General features: G+C 33.0%; 1 protein-coding gene across 1 annotated transcript in view; it reads left to right on the plus strand.

The window, feature by feature from the left end:
• Nucleotides 1–23,032, plus strand: part of LOC107189679 (dynein beta chain, ciliary-like) — a 59,718-nt gene that overhangs the window by 21,101 nt on the left and 15,585 nt on the right. The window contains exons 24-48 of the mRNA XM_015578262.1: nucleotides 173–418; nucleotides 1,541–1,765; nucleotides 2,319–2,520; nucleotides 2,726–2,892; nucleotides 3,767–4,179; nucleotides 4,837–5,107; nucleotides 6,288–6,550; nucleotides 7,557–7,867; nucleotides 8,732–8,847; nucleotides 9,925–10,136; nucleotides 11,021–11,224; nucleotides 11,820–11,891; nucleotides 13,088–13,303; nucleotides 13,437–13,674; nucleotides 14,598–14,790; nucleotides 15,638–15,815; nucleotides 16,815–16,943; nucleotides 17,418–17,637; nucleotides 18,375–18,536; nucleotides 19,069–19,215; nucleotides 20,130–20,291; nucleotides 20,446–20,682; nucleotides 21,426–21,647; nucleotides 22,077–22,328; nucleotides 22,769–22,895. Coding sequence (XP_015433748.1) covers nucleotides 173–418; nucleotides 1,541–1,765; nucleotides 2,319–2,520; nucleotides 2,726–2,892; nucleotides 3,767–4,179; nucleotides 4,837–5,107; nucleotides 6,288–6,550; nucleotides 7,557–7,867; nucleotides 8,732–8,847; nucleotides 9,925–10,136; nucleotides 11,021–11,224; nucleotides 11,820–11,891; nucleotides 13,088–13,303; nucleotides 13,437–13,674; nucleotides 14,598–14,790; nucleotides 15,638–15,815; nucleotides 16,815–16,943; nucleotides 17,418–17,637; nucleotides 18,375–18,536; nucleotides 19,069–19,215; nucleotides 20,130–20,291; nucleotides 20,446–20,682; nucleotides 21,426–21,647; nucleotides 22,077–22,328; nucleotides 22,769–22,895 — 5,185 coding nt within the window. The remainder of the gene's footprint in view (nucleotides 1–172; nucleotides 419–1,540; nucleotides 1,766–2,318; nucleotides 2,521–2,725; nucleotides 2,893–3,766; nucleotides 4,180–4,836; nucleotides 5,108–6,287; nucleotides 6,551–7,556; nucleotides 7,868–8,731; nucleotides 8,848–9,924; nucleotides 10,137–11,020; nucleotides 11,225–11,819; nucleotides 11,892–13,087; nucleotides 13,304–13,436; nucleotides 13,675–14,597; nucleotides 14,791–15,637; nucleotides 15,816–16,814; nucleotides 16,944–17,417; nucleotides 17,638–18,374; nucleotides 18,537–19,068; nucleotides 19,216–20,129; nucleotides 20,292–20,445; nucleotides 20,683–21,425; nucleotides 21,648–22,076; nucleotides 22,329–22,768; nucleotides 22,896–23,032) is intronic.

Consider the following 23,032-nt stretch of genomic DNA (forward strand, 5'->3'; position numbering starts at 1 on the left):
ATGCATTCGCATAACTAATAGTGACGTTTCCAAACATCTGTAAAACTTTCTGCTAGAGTAGGTTTCAGGGTACTCTAACGTAGTAAATTAATTGCAAAATAGATTCTATTTTACATAAAACGTATTCTAATGATGTCGATGTTGATGAAACTAAAATACTGTTTATCGATAGGTTGCGTTTAGTATGACCGATAGTACCACGCTGGAAGATTTATTGAAATTGCAATTGCATAAATATGAAGAAGAAGTAAAAAATATCGTGGCTAAATCAGTAAAAGAAATGGCGATGGAGAAAGTGTTGAAAGAACTTCATGATACCTGGAGCACTCTTGAATTTGGCAAAGAGCTACACGATCGTACGAAATTAAACATTCTTAAAATCGACGAGGAAACTATAGAAACCCTTGAAGATAATCAGGTAATATTATGATTTCTCCCTTCTCTGCGAATAATAATTTTCCTTCCGAAATGAATTAGGCTTTGACTAAAAATATTTAGAAATTCGTGCACAATATTTTGTAAATTTTTTACGTTACTGTTTATCAAATAATGTTTTATCAAATCTAAAATTTATACTTACTGTATATATGCCAGCAAAAGTATACAGTGTAGAAAAAGTATATTAAATATATTTTTTCATCTACACTACCGAACAGAATCTTACAAACATATTTATTACTGTCTTTGAGGTATAACTGCCACTGATAATAAATTAAGCGACTAGTCTATAAAGGAGAGTATAATATACATTATGTATGTACATAAATATTTTGTTTGCTTTAATGAATCTTGACAGCAAACATTCTTTGAATAATAACTACAATTATAAGTGAGTTAATGGGGACACTTTCCTACAGTGAATTCTATATGTGAAAATAAGACAAAAATAAAGAATGATAAAATTGCGTTCGAGGTTTTGTTTCCAAGTTATTAAACGTTAGATATACGCGTGAAAACGGTTGCTAAGTGACTATTTTAATGTTCATGAATTTTACACGTATTCATATGGAAAAGGATAATATTGACGGATAAAATAGTTGAAAAAATGTTGAAGAAATAGTACCAATGTTTTCGATTTCTTTGTGCATCTAGTATACAGATAGATGAAAATATCTGCCAAGTTTCAATCATTTTCACTTGACCGTGTTAAAGAAATAAATCATTATAGCGAATTTTTTGTCTGCATTGCATGCATGGTCGGATAACTTTTCGTTTCTGACATTGAAAACAATCGAACCCAATTAACCTCGAACCCAAACTCCCGCCGTTTCAGTTCTGAATGAAATAAAGTAAACAGTTGAAGAACTCGCTTCTCAAGTAGAATAAAGAATAACCCGTCGTGTCAGATGTTTTTACGAGAATTTCCCTCGTATTTTGAACAATTAATACATAACTCGGGAATAGAACAATAGGTAGGTACACTATAATAGATTTAAAAGGAAATAAATGATAATATAAGTTTAAAATGAAAAATTGGTTTACATTTGATGTTCTATATGACCAAAAAAATATTACGTTTATTATAATTGAATCGTAATAGGTGCAACTACAGAATATGTTGGGTTCGAAATTTGTGGGATATTTCCTCGACGACATTTTGGATTGGCAAAAGAAATTAAGCAATGCAGACGCCGTGATTAACGCGTGGTTCGAAGTTCAAAGAGCATGGATGCATCTTGAAAGTATTTTCATCGGCTCCGAGGATATTAGAAGCCAACTTCCGGAAGAGTCAAAGCGGTTCGAAAAAATCGACAGGGACTTTAAAGTATTCTTCTTAATTATGTGTTTATTATAGTTTCGGATTTAACACTTTCCCAGCCGCTGATGTAGTTTTACGTTATTTTAAAATCTATAACTATTGTTGCCATTCCACATTTATAGGGAGGCAAGTTTGTTCATGAAACTAAGCATTTTCAATTTCAAACAAATGATTACAAGTGTGATATTACAAAGTAATTGTTTCCATAATTATTCTCAATTTTAATGCCAGAACTCTGTGGTAACAAGCCATTTTTATAAGTTGCATGCCATTCCAATCGTAGGTCGCGCGCGAAATTGTCGACTGCTAGTGTTAACATGTTCGTGACTATCATTTGTTTAAAAACCACTTTTATAAAACATAAGTTTCAAATAACATAATACAAAAATTTAATTATTCACAATAATTTTTGTATTAACCCTTTTTCACAGAAGATAGGGCCAGCGAGTTTCACGGAATTATAGCGTCTTTACTGTAGTTTAATACTGTGTTTAAGTATAAATTTAAATTATAAATAGTGAAAGCTGTTTCGATACCAAAGCTAATTTTCGGTTTTAAGGAGCTGTTAAGGGAAATGCTGAGTAATTTAAACATCGTCAAAGCAACTAATCGTCCAAAACTGTTAGAGAAGCTAGAAGAATTACAAGTTCAGTTGAATTTCTGCGAAAAAGCACTAGCCGATTATTTGGAAACAAAAAGATTAATTTATCCGAGATTTTATTTTATTTCTGCAGCTGATCTCCTTGATATCTTGAGCAATGGTAAAGAAACTTCGCCGTATTTATCATTCTTCAGTTAACTACTAGGAATTCATTATTTGATCTGGGAATTTGTATATATTCATAATTTTTCTGTCAATATTTTTACAAACAAATTATTGTTACAATTGTGTTTGAAAACGGTATTTTTGTGATGAACTTACTCTGATGATAAAGAAATTGAAATAATGATTCAATTATTTTGAAGGCAATAATCCTGAACTGGTTTGTAAGCACTTGTCAAAATTGTACGATTCCATTGCGAAGTTACAATGGAAAATGGACGGTGACAAACCAACGAAGTTCGCAATTGTAATGGTCGCTAAAGACGGTGAAACGATGACACTTTACGGATCTTGTGATTGCAGTGGAAAGGTATTTTAATTAAGTATCAATTTTGATAGTTGAAAATATCGTCGTTAGATCGAAACTCTTTAATCCTACACCTCTAGTCGGTACATACAGGGTGTCCAGCAACGGATAGGGGTTTTTCCACACCAAATCGATCATTTTTTTCCCTCGAGGTCTGAGATTTTGCTCAAAATGAAAATATGATGTAGTCCACGTGGAATTAGGAGGGGGGGTTCGTATTTGTTTAAGAGATACAGAACTTTTAACTTTGCGATTCCTACTCATTTTCGTGAAAATATATTGTAGAAATTTATATCTCTGACACTATTTATCGTATTTAACCTGTATTTTCTAAACAAATGTAATACTAGCAAAATAATGACTTACTCCCACCCCAATTTCGCGTGGGTACTATCCAGTGCAAACACTGGTCGATTTTTCGTGGAATGTCCCTATATAAATATTAATAAACATAGTTTTTGCTGTTTTTCACGGAATAAATATCTAGTGGCCTATCAGTTTGTTTGGATGAACTTTTGTATAATATTTAATACTTGTAATTGTAAGTTTTTGTTTCAAAGAAACGGTATTGTTATTCTATTTTACACTAAAATAGCACATGTTGGATAAAACATTACCAGGTTCGTATGGTTAATCTTATTATCGCCTCGTACTATATATATATATCATAACTGTGTAATTATTGAGAATAGGATATTTTAACACTTATAGGTGTGGAAAATAGGATGTTTATATAATTCTTTTAATTCAGTATTACAACTTGAAACATTCTGTATTTATACACTGAAGAACACGATATGTGAATTTTTACACCGAACAATCTGCATAGTAGAAAAAGATATAAATGATCATCCATTAATGTTATTTGGACTTTCAGGTAGAAAACTGGTTGAATAACGTGACAGATGCAATGAAAAGGACAGTAAGGCATCTCATATCTCAAGCCGTAGGTAATTACGACGAAAAACCCAGGGAAGTGTGGATCTTTGATCACCAAGCTCAACCAGCCCTTTGTGGCAGTCAAATTTGGTGGACAACCGAAGTGAACATGGCCTTTATGAGACTAGAAGAGGGTTTCGAAAATGCGTTTAAAGATTATCAACGGAAACAAATAAATCAGCTGAACGCCCTAATTACTATACTTTGCGGAGAGTTAAATGAAAACGATAGAAGGAAAATTATGACGATCTGCACGATAGATGTGCACGCTAGGGACGTTGTCGCGAAGATGATCGCAATGAAAGCGGAAAATTCTTCTAGTTTTCAATGGCAATCTCAACTCAGGCATCGGTGAGAAATTTAATTGATACAAAAAAATATTTTTGGTTCTAATATGTTAAATATCATTGAATTTGTCTTCATGTTGAGTGTAAGCATGTGTGGTTGAAAGTATACAGAAAGATAGATCAAACGGTGGTTCAAAATTTTAAATATAAATAGTGCTCATCCAATTAAAGAATAAAAATGTTTCATCAACGTGGATCTAAAAAAAAAAGTCGTTGTATGTGTTTGAAAAATTAATTTATTTGTCTATCTTTTGTTTCTTTGGTATCATTTAGTTTTTGGGTGGAATTAAATATAGTATCATCAGATACTAGGTCGAAATTTTGTAAATCGAAATTGTTCTTTATGATCATTAAGATCATCTTTCTGAAATATTTCATGTACATTCGGTGCTGTTCCTTTTGCTTTTTGATCGAGTTCAAATCCGTAGAGTAAAGCAGAGCGGATTTGTACTTCCACGTACACTGTATTTAATACTTTCTATATCGTGTCTAAAATTCGACTAACTCACATAATACAGCTCATCTTGCAGCTGAATAAATGACATATCTATTGATACATGACATTTGGTACCTAGGGGCCTTTAAAAGTGGGATATAGTATTACTTCTATAGATGTTCGTGAGCTTTCCATTACTAACATTTATCATAAAATAACTAACAGATGGGACGATAAAGCTCACGATTGTTACGCCGATATATGTGACGCAACCTTCAGATACAATCACGAATATTTAGGAAATGTTCCGCGGTTGGTGATAACACCGTTAACCGACAGATGTTATATCACTTTAACGCAATCGTTGCATCTCATAATGGGAGGTGCACCGGCAGGACCCGCAGGAACAGGAAAAACGGAAACCACGAAAGATTTAGGACGAGCATTAGGTCAAATGGTGTATGTCTTCAATTGTTCGGAGCAAATGGACTATAAGGTAAAATTACAAGTTCAATAGGACTTTCAGAAATTTTCGAATCAACGATCCGTTTTTTAAACCCTCCGACTACGGTGTCGGAGTCATTTCTGACCCGTCTCGAGCGCAACACGCACGCACGTAGTGACAGAGTCAGTGGAAGGGACATGAGGTCCCGAAATTGACACGCACACAGTGACGGAACTGTCCGTGTAAGTCAAGACGTGACCGAGGTTTGTGACATTTTATGGAAACGGCTGGGTTGAGACGCCGCAGAAATATTGACTTACGTTTTCGATTCACTTCCTACTTCTTTTTCACTCGCGGTTCTTTTTCTACCTGACAAAACTTCTGCGGCTCTTTTGAGAAGTTGCGATGGAAGTGCAGAAATAGAGAAAACGAATTAGTTCCTTCATACGCTCTGAAACAGCAAGACGTGTCCGATGAGTTAGACAATTTATTTTAGAAAGACTGTATTTTATTGGAATTTATTGTATCTCTTGACAAAGGAACAATAATAAACATACTTGGACATGCAATTATTGTAAGAGGTATGGCTGCAAAAACTATTCTACACAAAATCATACAATTCGACGGCAGCAAAGTACAAAGGACAACTGCAGTTTTGTCGATTTTCACTTTTTTAACTAAATAGACTAAACATTATTTACAGTCTATTTATGTGAAGTAATGAAAATCAAGAAAATTGCAGTTGTCCATTGTACTTTGCTGCCATCGACACAATGCTGTAGTATATCGGTCTCGAGCTCGAGCACCGTCACTGTGTTAGCGGAATATCGGTGTGGGGTCAGAAGTGACTCGAGTACAATAGTGCGTGGTCCAGTAGTTCGAGGGTTAAGGGGGCCATTCTATGTAAAACTTAAAAAAAGACTATTCTTTAGTTAAAGGAAAACCTTTGAACAGGTTTTGATGAATATTAACAAAGTTATGGAATATTGAATGACGACAATTTTTCACTAGTGTACAAGTGATGCAATAATGTTTGCCAGTAGTATGTTCAATATATGTTTAATAATCTTATAAAATATGTTCATACGTGTTCATGTTATAGTAGTGATTTTGTAATTATTTGGTTGATAAATATAACACAAAAATTTTAATGTCTTTAGTAATTCTAATTCCAATCATGACAACAAATTAAATATTTAATGTTGAACAATTATATTTTATCCTTTTATAGTCTTGCGGAAATATTTATAAAGGTCTGGCACAAGTAGGTGCGTGGGGTTGTTTTGATGAATTCAACCGCATTTCGGTGGAAGTGCTCTCTGTGGTTGCTGTGCAAGTAAAGTCGGTTCTGGATGGGGTAAAAAGTGGTAAACTGACATTCTTGTTCTTTGGGGAAGAACTAAATCTCGTTAATACTGTTGGAATGTTCATCACGATGAATCCAGGATACGCAGGAAGAACAGAATTACCGGAAAATTTGAAAACCTTGTTCCGGTAAATACAAATGTATTTAAGTTGTTTAGTTCCCGTTGCACTTTTTTCCTTAATTTTCCACTGATATATGGATTTCATAGAAGTACTATATGGAAGTATGTATATGGGGAGTCACAGGTCGGGTAGTACAATCGGGCAAGAGGTTATTCTATAAGAAGAAGTGACTCGAAAAGAGGAATAAAAATTTTTCGGATCATGTTTCGTTTTCAAGATAATCGAACATGGGCAATATAATAGGACATTGGTGTCAGACAAAGATGATTATTATATAGATAAAAAGTTATTTAAATAACGAATCAAATAAAAGATAATTTATCTTTACCCGTTATTCAAAAGTTCGAATAACTCGATTGATCTTTATTCGAAAGATCACGGATAAATAAAATTTTCGAAGGAAATTTATTCGATGGAAAAGATCATTTTTTTATTCCAAGGATATTTATTCGACCGCGAAAGATAATTTTTTTATTCGAAGGGAATTAATTCGATGGTGAAAGCTAATTTTTTTATTAGGACCGATTTTTCATACTCTTCACTATATAAAATATGATACATCGATACTAATAATCTAGAGCTGCAGGGTTATACGCAATGATAATATGCAGGTGGTCTCAGCTAACTTGATCACCTCGAATAATGACTTGACGGTATACTTCATGAAAATTTTGAGGCGTGGAACTTAAAATGATCAAATGACATTTGATAAATGGCATCAAGGGGCATAGCTTATATCGCGAGTCAATCACCTCATTCTCGAATACGCCGATTTCATTCATCTAGTTCATCACCTGGTGACAATTTTTTTGACTTCAGAAACGCTTTAATAAAGATCGTAAGTTTCGTTTTGACATTCATTCTATAAATCTTGCCTCAAAAACTGTGAATGTGCATAAACCTTTGCAATTTATGTACTATTCACGGTCTTCCAATTACTTTTGTTTCATTTTTTTTGTTGTTTTTTGATATCAATTACGTGTAACATCTTGTGTACTGACTTCCTTTAAAGGCCCTGCGCGATGGTAGTGCCGGATTTCGACCTTATTTGCGAGATCATGCTGGTAGCGGAAGGTTTTCAAGAGGCTAGATTGTTGGCTAGAAAATTCATAACGCTTTATCAGCTCTGCCGAGAACTTCTGTCGAAGCAGGATCACTACGACTGGGGTTTAAGGGCAATTAAATCGGTTTTGGTTGTTGCTGGAAAATTGAAAAGGGACGATCCTCAAAGAGAGGAGGATCAGGTGTTAATGAGAGCTCTCAGAGACTTTAACATCCCAAAAATCATAACGGACGATGTACCTGTCTTTATGGGACTTATCGGTGAGTATATTCTGCCTTCTCAATTTATTACAGACTACTAACACGATTAAGTACGTAAGCAACAAAGTGTTTAAAAATAGTTTAAAATATATAAAAATATTTTTCGGTGGCAATGAAATGATGTCGGTGAAATGATTGTCGGTGAAGTAAGGGTAACCCTCTATACACGTCTTCGTTCGTGATACACGGCCATTAAATCCTTTTTTTCTGAAAATTGTTTTAGAAGTTTCTACATCCACGTCCATATTGAAATATGCTGCAACAAATGTGGCGAGTTTTGGTCCGTTTATTCTTCGATTTTTTGTAACATTTCTCAACAGCCTTTTTCCGTCAGAGTTGTTAATTTTTTTAGATCTTTTTTACGTGGTTTATTTATCACGGTCCCAGTGGATTTTATACTTTTAATTACGTACTGAACTGTTAGTTACAATTATTTTTATTCCACATCGATACAACTGATACAAATACGAATACTTTTGTGAAATTTTTGCAGTGATTTACTTAAGTTTCCATTTATATTACTATGAATTGTTATTTTTCAATAAACGACAGATCGTTCGAAAGCTTAGTTATTGCATTATACATATCTATTGATAAACATTTCAGAATGTATATTGTTAAAAAAAAATTAATCATTTGAATTCAAGAGTTGCGAGAGTACGAATACTTCTGTGACTCACTGTCACATTAATTTAGTAATTTAAATTAAGTAATCTAATTATCGTTGACCATCCACAATTTCAGTTAAAATCCATGAGTTACTTAGAATTCCACGTTGGAATATTTTATGTGATTTAAAGATAAACTATTATGTACCAGCATCTTAGTAGCAGTTACTCACTTTCCGTTTACCGATGTCTTTAGGAGACTTATTCCCTGCTTTGGATGTGCCACGGAAAAGGGACTTGGAATTCGAACTAACAGTTAAAGAAGCAGCAGTTGATTTAAAATTACAACCAGAGGATGGTTTCATCTTGAAAGTAAGGTTACAAATTCATGCGAAGTTACCAAACTCTGTTTTAATTAGTCGCTCAGTTCATCAGTCTATTTTAGTCAAGCGTTTGTTGCTAAGTTGAGCGGACAGTTTTTGCGTTTCCTTTTTGTTAGATACAATGGAGTATTTCACCAATATATGATTATAACATATTAGACATCATCGTGTGTTCGAAGTAACAATTTGACTTTGGAATACGATTTTAGAAGAACTATTACAGTTATAATATAATAAAACTTTACAATCCAAAACTTACCAAATCCATTGGCATGTGTGTTTATGAAATTGCCACAAACAGTTTCACAGATTTTTATTATTTATGTCCCTTGTGCACGCCTGCTAAGTCACCACACGATACGACATGTAATTATAAAGGGTGGGATAATAACTATTACCACCTCAGATATCTTCGAAATTATAAGGTTCACAGAAATATTTGTTTAACTAAAATTGCACAGTACGAAGAGAGCCATCCGATGGTGCTAATAGTTTCTTCGCAGGTGGAGGTACTTTGGATATTTCAAGGTCATCTCCATTTTGTTTAAATAGATCGGTATGTTTTTGTTTCCGTAGAATGATAGAGGAACTTAAAACGAGTTCAGTGACCTATTAGACAAGGTCATTAAAGGTCATAGAAAGTAGAGAAAATCGATAATACTTACGGTTTACTTTACTGAAAATAAACACTATTTGAAGGACACTTTAATAAGTTTGCACAATAACATAAACATGATAAGAGTAGTATAACATCAGTCAACCGGGCACGATGTATCCGTTTGAAGAGCAAGTATACGATTTTTGCCTATTTTCGTGAAACCGTGATGTACTTTTGTATTTAAAAATTTATATTTCGAAAAGTATTTATGGTAGCGAGTTCGTTCTTGGATTATTTTAATCTAGAAGGATCGCTCTATTATAATAACTGCGTTGTTATATGAAAAATTCATTTATTAGTACTGAAAATTATAAACAAATTCCTTTTTTGCGATGTTTTCTGTAATGGGCAGTCAACGTGCCACGCGTTTTCTGCAGAAATTGTCAAAAACTGAATTTACATAATTAGGTCGTTCAATTGGAGGAATTACTTCACGTTCGACATTCTGTTTTCATTGTCGGCTTTGCGGGGACTGGGAAGACCCAAGTCTGGAAAACACTCTATCGAACCTATTTTAATCAGAAACTAAAACCGTATTACAATGATTTGAATCCGAAAGCTGTGACCAATGACGAATTGTTTGGAATCATTAATCCGGCTACTCGAGAGTGGAAAGACGGGTATGATATTACTTACGATATCTTAAGTAAATTCACGATACGGTCTTCGAATTATTTCCAACGTTTCATTCAGTTCACTCTGAATATTTTTATTATTTCGTTCTACAAGATATAGTATCATAAGTAGCATATAGTAGATAAAATAAGAATAATGCATTTGAAATCATAAATGTGTTCATATACAATACCATTATGAAATTTTATAGAACGTACCTAAAATTCTGAATTAATTAAAAAGAAGGCATACATGCAAAATTATGACAAACATTCGAAGCAAGTCTTTCCATATGAATTTTTATTCATGTGGAAAATATATATACAGGGTGAAACAAAGATGTTGGAGGACCCAGAAATGGAAGACTCGTGAGGTCATTTGAAACAAGTTTTTTCTTAGCAAAAATGTTATCCGAGGCTTGGTCAACGAGATATCAACGAAAAACCCCGACCAATCAGAGCGCGAGTCTGCCAGCCGAGTTTCCGCGGTAACGTTGGTTACGCGCTGCGATTGGTACCTAACGTTACCGCGGGAACTCGTCCGACAGACTCGCGCTCTGATTGGTCGGGGTTTTTCGTTAATATCCCGTTAACAGAGATTCGGATAACATTTTTGCTAAAGAAAAAGTTGTTTCAAATCATCTCACGAACCCCTCATTTTCGGGAGACGAAGTTATTTTGGGACACCCTGTATATGTATAAACATATAAATATAAAGTAAATATTACTGTATCCGAGATTACCCTGCGTCAGTATTTCCCTCCACAGTTCCCTACCTGTGACGTTGAAAAATCAATTAAACTCGATTTTTTAGTCGCTTATATTTACCTACTCGTTTAGAATGTTTATCGTAAGAAGTTAAATAATTAATGATTTTAATATTTTTTAAGATTGTTCTCAGTGATAATGAGGGATCAAGCAAACATGACAGGAAACGATCCAAAGTGGATCATTTTTGACGGTGACATAGATCCAATGTGGATCGAATCATTGAACACTGTTATGGATGACAACAAAGTACTAACATTAGCTAGCAACGAAAGAATAGCTCTGACGGCCCACATGAGACTTCTCTTTGAGATTTCCAATCTTCGGTAACAATCTCAATTTTGTCACTTTGTAAATATTTATTGAAAAGTAGTTAAATTCATTCAATATAAGTATGTTTATTCTTTGACTTTCATTTTCATATTATTGAAGGAATCTGAAATAGTGGTTGAACAATAGCAGGGTGATGAAATCTGTCTTCGAGCGATTTCGACACATATTGCTCCCTGTTATACTGTCAAATATCTAATGATTGTACCATACTTTGTCCAGTTCATTTTATAATATTTTATATTTGCATCATTTTTATTACTTATTGTAATGTTCAGTTTACATTAATTTTATTATTGAATGTATGAATTATTACTTAATTAATTTACAGCGGATTTTTATTTCAATTTACAAATTTATAATAATTTGTAAAAACTGGAGTAAAACAAAACCTTTTCTATTAAAAATTCATTTAGATTAAAAGTAAAATATATGTAGTTTATGTTCAATTGTATTGCGTCCCACAAATTCGTAAATTTTAGAAGTGCATAAAACCTGTTTTACCATACACTTACTATTAAACAGTATATTTTCTTATTTTTTACATGTATATTAAAGAATATAAACCAATTCAAATGTTGGAAATTTTAGAACGGCCACTCCAGCGACAGTATCCAGAGCCGGAATTCTTTACATAAATCCGCAAGACATCGGATGGTACCCGTGAGTAATTTAATGTCTATTATTCCTACAATGAAAAATTATATATTCATACACTTAGTCTTGGTTTTAACGTAAACCAAACGTGAACAAAGTTCTGAATTTTTTTAAAGTTTACTTGAATTGTATTAGGTTAGTGAGAAGTGTTGGATATTCAATGTTAAATCCTCCCTATAGTATTTCGTAGACTCGTTGCAATATTTTTTTTTCTCTTTTTTTATTGACGCGGGGAAAACCTCGATGAAGGTGCACCGCCTCCGCTGGGGGTCCATGGGGTAAGAGGGTTATGGGATAAGTCCAATTGAGACACTGACTGTTTGCTTAAGGTAAATACATTTACATTACATATTACAATTTGGTTAGTAGGGAAGAAAACTCATTTAGATTAGAAAGCAAATACTTCGTCTTGAATATTGAAACGCCGGCCTCTGGATTTTAAAATGTGTAAACAGAAATTGCGAATGGGTGAAATTAACTGTCGTACTGTTATTAATGTATTTTTTAAAAATTGACATGTTTGTGAAATTGCTTGTTGCTTCTAATCTCTTTCTTAAAATGGAATTTTGAATATGAAGTCTTTTAGCCTGTTTTTGCAACTTCATCGCAATTAAATATAATTTCGACTCTCTAGGGGTCAGCATTGTCGATTTGTGTACACCAATAGACCTTAACAAATTTTTCCGCTTTTTACAACCTATAAACAGAAATATATGACATGAATTTTAATATAAACATACATAGACAACAACATATTTGAAAAAAAACGCTTAATGTTTTAACAATATGTATAATTGTTCTTCAGCATCCCACGATATTTTTATCTAGAATTACCGCAAGAAGATGTTTTAAAATGACTTTATGTTGCCATGTTATTTAGATAATAGTGGAGTGTTGATTGATATTTTTTTTTATACATGGAGAAATGCATTAGGCACACCGGAAGAACGTGGTACCGGCCATGTGGGACTCCCCTTATGGGTATACCCACTAAAACTCCATGTGTATTATGTCTGATTATGGCAGGCAGCACCAATTTGGCTGAGTTAGCTTTTCGTTGCTCTTAGCCAATACCCGTACGTGGGACGGAGTATCTGGCGGACGATGTTGTACGATTGAATGTCCAGAAGCTGTTAAGTCCCCCTACTAGACTTCCATTACTTCATAATAAATTATACATATTGATTTTGCATTTAATATAGATTTGCAGTCAGTTGGATAGAGACGAGAGAGCCTTCTGAAAGAACAAATTTGACTATATTATTCGATAAATACGTTCCACCTTTGGTAGATGTGATGAAGCACAGATTTAAGAAAATCACCCCGTTACCAGATATTTGTCATCTGCAAATGCTCTGTAATTTGTTAGATTGTTTTTTAACCCCGGATAATGTACCAGCAGACTGCCCAAAAGAATGGTATAGATATAATACAAAAAATTTTCCCAAATTAAATATACACATAATAGGAACGAAGTTACAATTTTCATAGTTTCAACATAAATTGATGAATTGAATAATATATTGGCTCGTTTTTTCACTCGAAAAAAAGGTACGAACTGTATTTTGTATTTGCTTGCATTTGGGCATTCGGATCGGCGACTTTTCAAGACCAGTTAATTGATTGGCGAAACGAGTTCAATAAATGGTGGCAAAATGAGTTTAAGACGGTCAAATTACCAGCTGGTGGAAATATATTTCATTATTTTATTGAAGAAGAAACAAAAAAGCTGTCGCCATGGACTGATATAGTGCATGAATTCGAATTAGATCCTGAAATCCCTCTACAGGTTTGTTCCAACAATGTTTTGTTTATCAACAATGACTAAAGAAACATCCTAAAATAATTACGTAATACTTATCTTCTTATAAGTTTCAGTTATCGCAACCATTAATCAGAATTCTAAAAGTACCTATATATTATTAAATTATACAGGGTGAGTCTCATAACGTGATGACTTCAAATAACTCGTAAGTTATTTGTTGCACAAAAAAATTTCTCAAACAAATGTTGCATGGTTTCCAGGGGGGCATACATTGCTGTAATCTGTTTTTTGTTACATAGTTTTTTTTATCGAGATATGAGATATCATTAGATGTGTTCCAATGTACAGAACGAAATGTTTACAAACAGTAGGCAAGAGCTCAACATCGGAACGCGTACAATAGCGTAGCATACGATACTCTTTGTAATATTACAATTCGAATATTTCTTTAATCTTTTCTCGACCCAGATGAAAAAAAAAGTAACACATGTTATGTTATGATACTTACCGAATTCGTCTTGAAATCCTCTAACAGATAGGCATACAAAAATTATAGGTGTATTTGCAAAAAATTTAAGGTGACCTTGAAAAATCATGAAAAAAAGGAGTTGACAAAAAATTTGCTATAATCACGTTAAAGCTCTCTTAAAACCATGCTATACCTGATAAAAACATTTTCGATCGGACTGCTAATAACAGAGTAATTTCTACTGATCACAATTCGTGGTTCACCCTGTATAATGAATTTTCAATATTTGTTGTTGGACGCAACGCAGTGCTTGCAGAACACTGGCCAATTTAAATGTCCGTACATGTTCATATAAATTATATGTACTTTTAGGTCACCCTGTACATGACCGGTATTTTATGCAACCAGTCCAGTGATTTTTTTCGCGATGTATAACTTCCATATTTGTGAAATGTTTAAAATTAATTTCGTTTCACAGTCCACTCTTGTGCCAACCGGTGACACGGCGTACTTGCACTTTTTCTTGGACATTCTCATCAAGAAAAAAGTGCCGGTGATGTTAATAGGTGCGGCTGGTTCGGGAAAAAGTGTAATCGTTGCTGAGAAGTTGGGTTCTCTTCCGGATGATTACAACATTGCGAACGTACCTCTGAATTATTACACCACTTCTGGTAATTAATATTTCCTTTACACTGTCAACGATTAGCTATTCGCTACCTTCACACCGAACATTTTATATTTATTCTAAAAATCATAGCACGATAATATATTTCGTTTCTTTTTGTTGCATTTTTGATTGCCATTAATAATTCCACATCAGATTAATGTTTTTATCTCCGTTATCTTCTTTTCAAAGAAGATTATAGAGACGTGCTGACTCGATAAAACAAATTCCTTCTTTATCCCATGATTTTTTACGCTTTAGCGTTCAAAACTGCATTGTTGTTTCTATTGTAATCATTTACAGTAGAAGCTCGTTTAGTGCACGCTAGTTAATGTACGATTGGAACGCCCCTCGCTCACACGTGTTTCTCACACACTGTGTGGTGTGCCAGCGTACGCAACATGGTGAGACAACGATTTTTGATGAGATTTGTGTGCGCGAAAAAAGTACGTGTGAAGGGGAAGTGCCTCATGTGGCAATATGTTCAGTGGCAATATAGTTAGAGTCTACTGTATATAGCTGGATACCTTATCAAAAAAACATACAATATTGCAATGTATACCGTTTTTATATTTCTACTATTTTCCGAGATATTCGACCGAATACAGTTTACACCCCTAACTCTGAGGACGGTTTTCACCCCTTCAACGTGGATAAGAGTAGCTAAAAAAATACGTGTCAAATGTTTTTATGAGAATTACAATCTCACAGAGTTTCATCAAAATCGGCGTTTGTCAATTCGGGAGCTTCCCTTGTTAGTGTGTGAAGAGATGGAAACTGACAAATAAAAAATTAATAAAGATCATAGAGATGTTTATTGACTGTTATATGTAATCTGATATAACGTATTTAAGAAATGTTACAAAGGAGTATGGAGAAATATTTGGAAAAAAAGACAGGCAGAAATTATGGGCCACCCGGTATGAAAAAGCTGATATATTTTATCGATGATATGAATATGCCTGAGGTCGATACATATGGCACGGTGCAGCCCCATACACTCATTCGGCAACACATCGATTACACTCACTGGTACTAATTATAAAATGTGTAAAAAGTATTAAAAGTACCTTCATTTGTGAAGTATATTTGTATAATGTCTTTCTTTCGATACTCATTCATAATATGTGTTTCATTTACTGCCTATATTATTTATTAATTTCTAAATAATAAAAAATAGTTCAATCATTTCGATTTCTAGAACTCTTGTAAATACCAGAAATAAGAACTAAACAAAGTAGAAACTACTATAAAAGGGAACCAAAAGGGGTATATCTTGTACAATAGTTTAAAAAATACAAATGTACTGTTCTCTTAGATCATATTATTATTTATTGCCACTATGAATACATACGCTTTAGATGAATTTTGAAAATTGATTATCTTGGGAACGAAGCATCGTACGAAAAAATGTTATTCTACATTTTCGACTTATTTTTGCATGTAGAATTACATCGTTTCAAGTTGCACGACCATTTCAGAAACACCCTGTGTATTATAGGCACAAGTAGTAGCACTGTAAAATATTTCAAACATTTTTTGTTAGTTCCTGACATTTTCATCTCAGAGGTGAGAACAGCCTTCAAAATTGGGGGTGAAAAGTACATTTTCCTTAATATCCCAAAAACTATTTGACGTAATGAAAATATTTGTCAATAAAATTCGTTTGTTCTTTAATAATAAAAATAGCTACGTAAGCAGTTATGCGAATTACTGTGGTATTATTAAAATATATTAAAATATATATTAAAATATAATTGTTTTCTTATTAAGTCGTTTCATTTTTGCGTAAATTTGTTAATGGAAACTATAGACCAAGAGTAGCCAATGGGCAGCTGTTTTCATTTCCTAGGTATGATTGTCAGTAGTTAAAAAAAAGATGTCTCACATATTTTTCAGTGTGAAAATTCGTCAATTTATAAGTTGTTAAACGTATAATTTCAACCAGAATTCACTGTAAAAAGATCACGTACGTATCAGATTCATCTCTTCTTGGTGAAATAATAATAATTAATTATTTCGAAACTTAAGGTACGACCGAGCAAAGCTGACTTTGAAAGAAATTCACAATACCCAGTACGTGTCCTGCATGAATCCCACAGCTGGAAGCTTCACAATAAATTCTCGTTTACAGAGACACTTCGCTGTTTTCGCAGTCAAGTGAGTCACGCATCAAGAAAAAACAAAATGGCTAGGCTGGCCTACTCACCCTTCCCTATCGTCAGCCTTTTATCCTTCCATTCCTTGCTTCGCACTCTCTTTCACTCCACTATTCTCGTTTTCTTCTCTTTCCTCTTAGGGACCACGAATTCCTTCTCTCATGACGGGAACGGTAGTCTTTAACATTAAGTAAACTAGAGAAAAAGTCTTCAACACTAGACTTAAAATGCTGATTGAAAAATATTACCTCTGATTTAGTAGTACAGTATAACACTTCTTATCAAAGAACATGCCAACACAGTTATGTGTATATTTGTTATTGTTTTTTCATTTATTCATACACTTTAAGAGCATTTTTTAATAATAAACGAAAGAAACTCTTTTATATTTACAATTTAGTAAGCAGTTTAATAATATCTAATTTTTTATCGTTAAAGTTGAAAATACATCTTATTATTTCTCTTTTTATTGCAGTTTTCCATCTGAGGATAATTTAATCAGAATCTATAGTCAAATATTCGATCAACATCTGACGAATCCATTCAATAAATTCAATGTGTCGCTACTAAAAAATATTGAACTTCTATTAGCAGCAGCATTATTCTGCCACAGTAAAATTTCAAGCACATTTTTGCCAACAGCTGTCAAATTCCACTATGTATTTAATCTACGCGATCTGTCAAACATATTTCAAGTAAGACTTTTTCAAAGTTTGATCTAATCTATTTTCATAAAAATCATAGCAGCGACTTTTGCCCTATACATTTTTCAATTGTTTTAGTTACGCATTTAAGTGGATATTTCTATGCATTTACTTTTTCCACATATACTTAACAGATGTGTGTATACTAACAATTATGTACTTAACAAATACCCATTAAATTTTTATAATACATAATCATTCAAAATAATTTAATTATTGCTAAATTAAATACTAATTTAGTTAAAGTATACTTTGTACATTTGTGAATAAGGTGAAGGCAAATTCGTGGTTCAATCGAGTGGATGATAGTACAATATAAAAAAAATAGGTTAAAAATGTAAATTAAAATTTTTTCGTCCGAAACATGATTTCTCAAAAAAGTAAAGATTAAAATATGTAAAAAAAAAAGGAAAGGACAACCAAGTGAACAGACTCTTTAGCCAAGTCCTATTCAAAGCATCCGGTTCCAACAAATTTCCAAAGTTGTATTGAAAATACTACTTGCAAGAATTTATTTTAAATTTCGTCTGATTTTTTCATGTAAAATCCTTCCCCATCCGGATGTACCAGGAGTTTGTTACCACCATGCATATCACGATAGTACATATACTGGTTCTCTATGATATACGTAATTAACAGAAATTAAGTGCCAGTCTTTTACAATATTTACATTTAACAATAAACGTTACGACTTAAAAAAAAAATACAGGAATATAATGCTTTTCAAGGGTATACTTTTCGCTAATGGCGAGGCAGTGCCAACGCCCAATCACTTAATAAGATTGTATGTTCATGAAGCAATGAGAGTGTATTCCGATAAGTTGGTCAATGTCGAAGACAAGAACACATTTCAGCAACTATTGAAGGAATCACTTCGTAAAAATATTCCTGTAAGTACTTCAATTTTGTTTACAAGGTGTCTCAAGTCAGGCATTACAACCTGGCAGGTGGTGATTCCATAAGAAAAAATAATTCAAAGAAAAATGAATTTTTTCTGTTTGTGCTTTTGTTTTTGTTCAGGTTAATTATGTGCAGTGTATATTTTATGAATGTATCATTAGGTTGTTCAAACGATATATTATATTATATTATCGTATAATAAAATTCCTACACAAACTACTTTAATAATCATACAAATTTTCATATACATATAATAGAATCGTACGTTACACCTAGTTGCTTGTTGGTCTGGTATGCACGACGTTTCTTTATTGACTTCTGCTATACGAGTAAGTAAGACGAAGTACTAAGAAGACCTGTTCAAAACATTGGTTTTGCTAGATCTAGATCATAACAGATGTCGTTATCATTACAATTTAAAATTACCTTCCTAACAGTTTTCGAGAAAATCAGGTTTTCAACATCCATCTGACCCTATTATTGTACTGTTTACTAATACGATATTCATACTTTTGATTATAGGAAATGGACGAGAATATTATATTTGCTCGGCCGATAATATATTGTCATTTCGCTGAGGGAATCGGTGAACCAAAATATATGCCAATAAAAGAGTGGCCCCAACTGACAAAGTTATTGGATGAAGCTTTGCTTAATTATAATGATCTGGTAAATATAATAATCATTTATTTCAACATTATACTTTATTTTTGTACTGATAATTGAAATATTCCTTTTGAAAGTGGGGTAAGAAGCACTCGTAAATACATATAGTACATAGGGATTTGGGATAAAAAAACCGACTTCTAATTTTTCCATAATTTTTAATCGGTTTAGTTTCTATAATTAATAGTACTGTATAGTGTAATTGAAAAATTAGTATTTCTGTATAAAAATCAGTATGCCGGGCTAGGACGTCGCAGAAGTATTGACTTACGTGTTCGGCTCACTTTATTTCCTTTTTTACTCGCTGTCCTTCCTTCTAATCGACAAAACTTGAGACAAACAAGAGCTCGAGCTACCGTGACTTTGTGTTTGTAACCTATCGATGTGAGTCAGAAATGATCCGGCTTCGGACGCCCCGGGAGTCCAATGCTCGGAGGGTTAACTATGTCGGCATCAAATTATTAGTTTTAAGAATTTGTCGTTTACCTACCGATTTTCCCATCTGTCATTGAAAAATTAAATTGCTGCATTTATTGATTAGTAGTTGTCAATCATTAACCAGGAAAATTTGAATATTTATCATAACTCCCATAGCAATCGATAAAAATTTTTGAACGCTTATAAATTTTCAATAAAGCATTTTCGAACATAAAATTGAACTTTTTAAATGTACTAAATTAACTTCTTTTACCTACTCGACCTCATTAATATGTAGTATCAGTTTGACCCCGACCTTTTTGGATACCCTGTATTGTCACATGGTAAAATAAATTGTATTAGTTTACATGTAACTAGAAAAAAATTAAACGGTAAAGAATTTTTGATATAATGAACACGAATTTGCTTATTGATGACTTGCATAATATAACACACACAACAGTCCCTATTATAATTTCATACAATGTACTCTGAAACAGGTATCAGCAATGCATTTAGTGTTATTCGAAGACGCAATGTATCAAGTGTGTCAAATAAATCGGATTTTGGAGGCACCACGAGGAAATGCACTTTTAGTAGGAGTTGGAGGAAGCGGGAAGCAATCTCTTTCCTCTCTTGCGTCTTTCATCGCAGGATTGGAGGTAATGTTGTGTATTCCCTCCGAATCTATTGTATTATAATCGTCCTTATACTACAGAGACCAGTGGATACAATTTTACAATCGTTTAACACTTTTGAAAGCATTTTCTCAATTTCAAAACTTAAAACCTTCATTCACTTGTCAGTTTTGCATAGGTTTTCCAGATGCAACTAAAAACAGGATATTCGATGAATGACTTGCGGACCGATTTAGCAAGTTTATACTTAAAGGCTGGGCTTAAAGGAATCGGAATTACTTTTTTGATGACCGATTCTCACGTCGCCGATGAAAGATTTTTGGTTCTTATAAACGACATGCTAGCCTTTGGTGAAATTTCGGAATTATTCCCTGACGAGGACATCGATAATATCGTAAATTCTATGAGAAATGAGGTACTTTTCAATGTTGATAAGAGTAAAATGAAATCTTCGCAATATAAAAACACGTTTTAGTTCGTAACAAAATTAGTTTGTATTTTTTAAAATTAACTTTATTTTGTAACACGCTATTTTCCATTTCCTTTATATATATGTATGTACATACCTGTTCATAGATATTAAGATCCTTACTATTATGACGAAAATGAGATAGTTTATAAAGAAATTGTAATCGCACACCATATTTGTCTCTACATAATATTCATTCCGAACAGTAATAAAAAATGTATTTTCATAAATCTTATGAAAATCTTTTATTTATTATTCTCATTTGCCTAATTATTTGTCACTTTTATTTGTTATTCTTATTTTAAATAAAGAATTCTCCAATCATGCTTGTTGCTTGCTCGAACGAGAATGATTCATAAATAAAAGTGAAACCGTATATATTTCTTATTATTTGCATGTCAAGAATTTTTTCAATAAAAATAAATACAAACACGATTTTATATTAATAAATTGTTTCTGTATAACTAAATGTTCTTAAAAATAGTTGAATTAAAGTCGTGTTTACATTAATTTTTATGACGAAAATCTCAGAAACCGTTCGATACAACTTCATACAAAGATTATAGTGAGTAGGAATATCGAAATTTGTATTTATAGATTTACTTATAGGAGGCAATAAGCAAAAATATCATCTAGACGCAATAAGCTTATAAGGGTAAATATTCTACTCAAACATTCATGTGATTTAGGTGAAACAAACCGGCATGATGGACACCAATGAAAACTGCTGGAAATTTTTCATCGACAGAGTACGAGGTCGCTTAAAATGCGTTCTTTGCTTTTCTCCTGTTGGATCAACTCTTCGAAACAGAGCCAGACAATTCCCAGCAATTGTAAACAATACTTCGATCAATTGGGTACAGAGCTGGCCACTAGAAGCTTTGAGATCAGTTTCCGCTAGATTCTTAGAAGTATGACAACTTTCCATACCTGTATAGATTAGAAATTATAACTAAACAATATAGTAGAGAAAATAAAAATTGAATTTATATATAATGTACTTTGAAACATATAAGAATACGTAATCGAAGTTAATTCTATTGAAACTATCCACAGTGTTTGAAAGCAATTTTTAAAATTCTTCTATTGTCAAATACCACTCATAAGTATTTGCCCACCCATATTAAATTGAATCGAAATTGTACAAAAGAATTAGTTTCCTTCACAATAACGACCATATATTAAGCAATATTCATGATGATTTATTAAAAGTTCACAAGTACAACACATTAAAAAACATAACAATCTTACTTTATTAATTTACTATTAGCATGGATTCACTAAGCATTATGAAATCATTATTGTCGCAAATTAATTTTGTCGACGTTTACTAATTGCAGGAATTGGAAGAACTTCCAAAGGAGTTTAAAAAATCGGCGTCTTTGTTTATGTCGTTTGTGCATACCAGCGTCAACGATATCTCCGCGTTGTATTTGCAAAATGAGAGACGATACAATTATACGACACCGAAATCTTTTTTGGAACAAATTGCTTTATATTCGAAGTTACTTGCAGAGAGAACTTACGACATAAAGGCAACGATAGACAGGTTACGGAGTGGTTTGGAAAAATTAGAATCCTGCGCGGGTCAAGTAATTCTTTTAAATATTTAATTATTTACAAAGGAGTGAAGGGGGACAAACGGTAGCCTATTCGCGGGTCAAACATTTCCCTATTTGCGGACACCACTGCATTTCATTATCTTTCCAAACAAAGTTGTCGAAAATGACTATGACTTCGACTCAACCAAGGTGGCCTAACCACTTAAAGAAATAGTGACCACGTTGAGCATCTATTACAAGAAGTGTATTGTATTCCGTATAGTAATTGGCAACTTGAATTATTTCTGAAACGTCCACACTTTAGACGTACGTCTACTAAGCCTTTCTTATTTCTTCCACCGAGTTATAATAGTAACTTGTACAGTTTGTACCTACTCTCATAAAACTTCCTCTATAAGTTTACAAGTTTCAACGTTTTAATAAATATCGAAATCGATACATTTTTAAACATGTTTAATTTTAATTGGTAGGTTAGCGAGCTAAGAGTGATCTTAGCAGTCCAGGAAGTTGAACTAAAAAAGAAGAATGAAATAGCAGACAAGATTCTTGTTGAAGTTCGTGCCGAAAACGCTAAAGCCGAAGCTGAAAAAATGATTGGTATGAATTGTGATTCCAATGGCCTCAAACTTCCATTGTTTAATCCGATTTCTTATTTAAAAGCAACTTTTTACTCTTATCATGCTGTCAAAATCTCCTTGAGGACTTTCTATTTATAGTACTTAACGGCAATGTTT

Source organism: Dufourea novaeangliae, unplaced genomic scaffold, assembly GCF_001272555.1.
Source record: "Dufourea novaeangliae isolate 0120121106 unplaced genomic scaffold, ASM127255v1 scaffold162, whole genome shotgun sequence".
In the NCBI taxonomy this organism is placed as follows: domain Eukaryota; kingdom Metazoa; phylum Arthropoda; class Insecta; order Hymenoptera; family Halictidae; genus Dufourea; species Dufourea novaeangliae.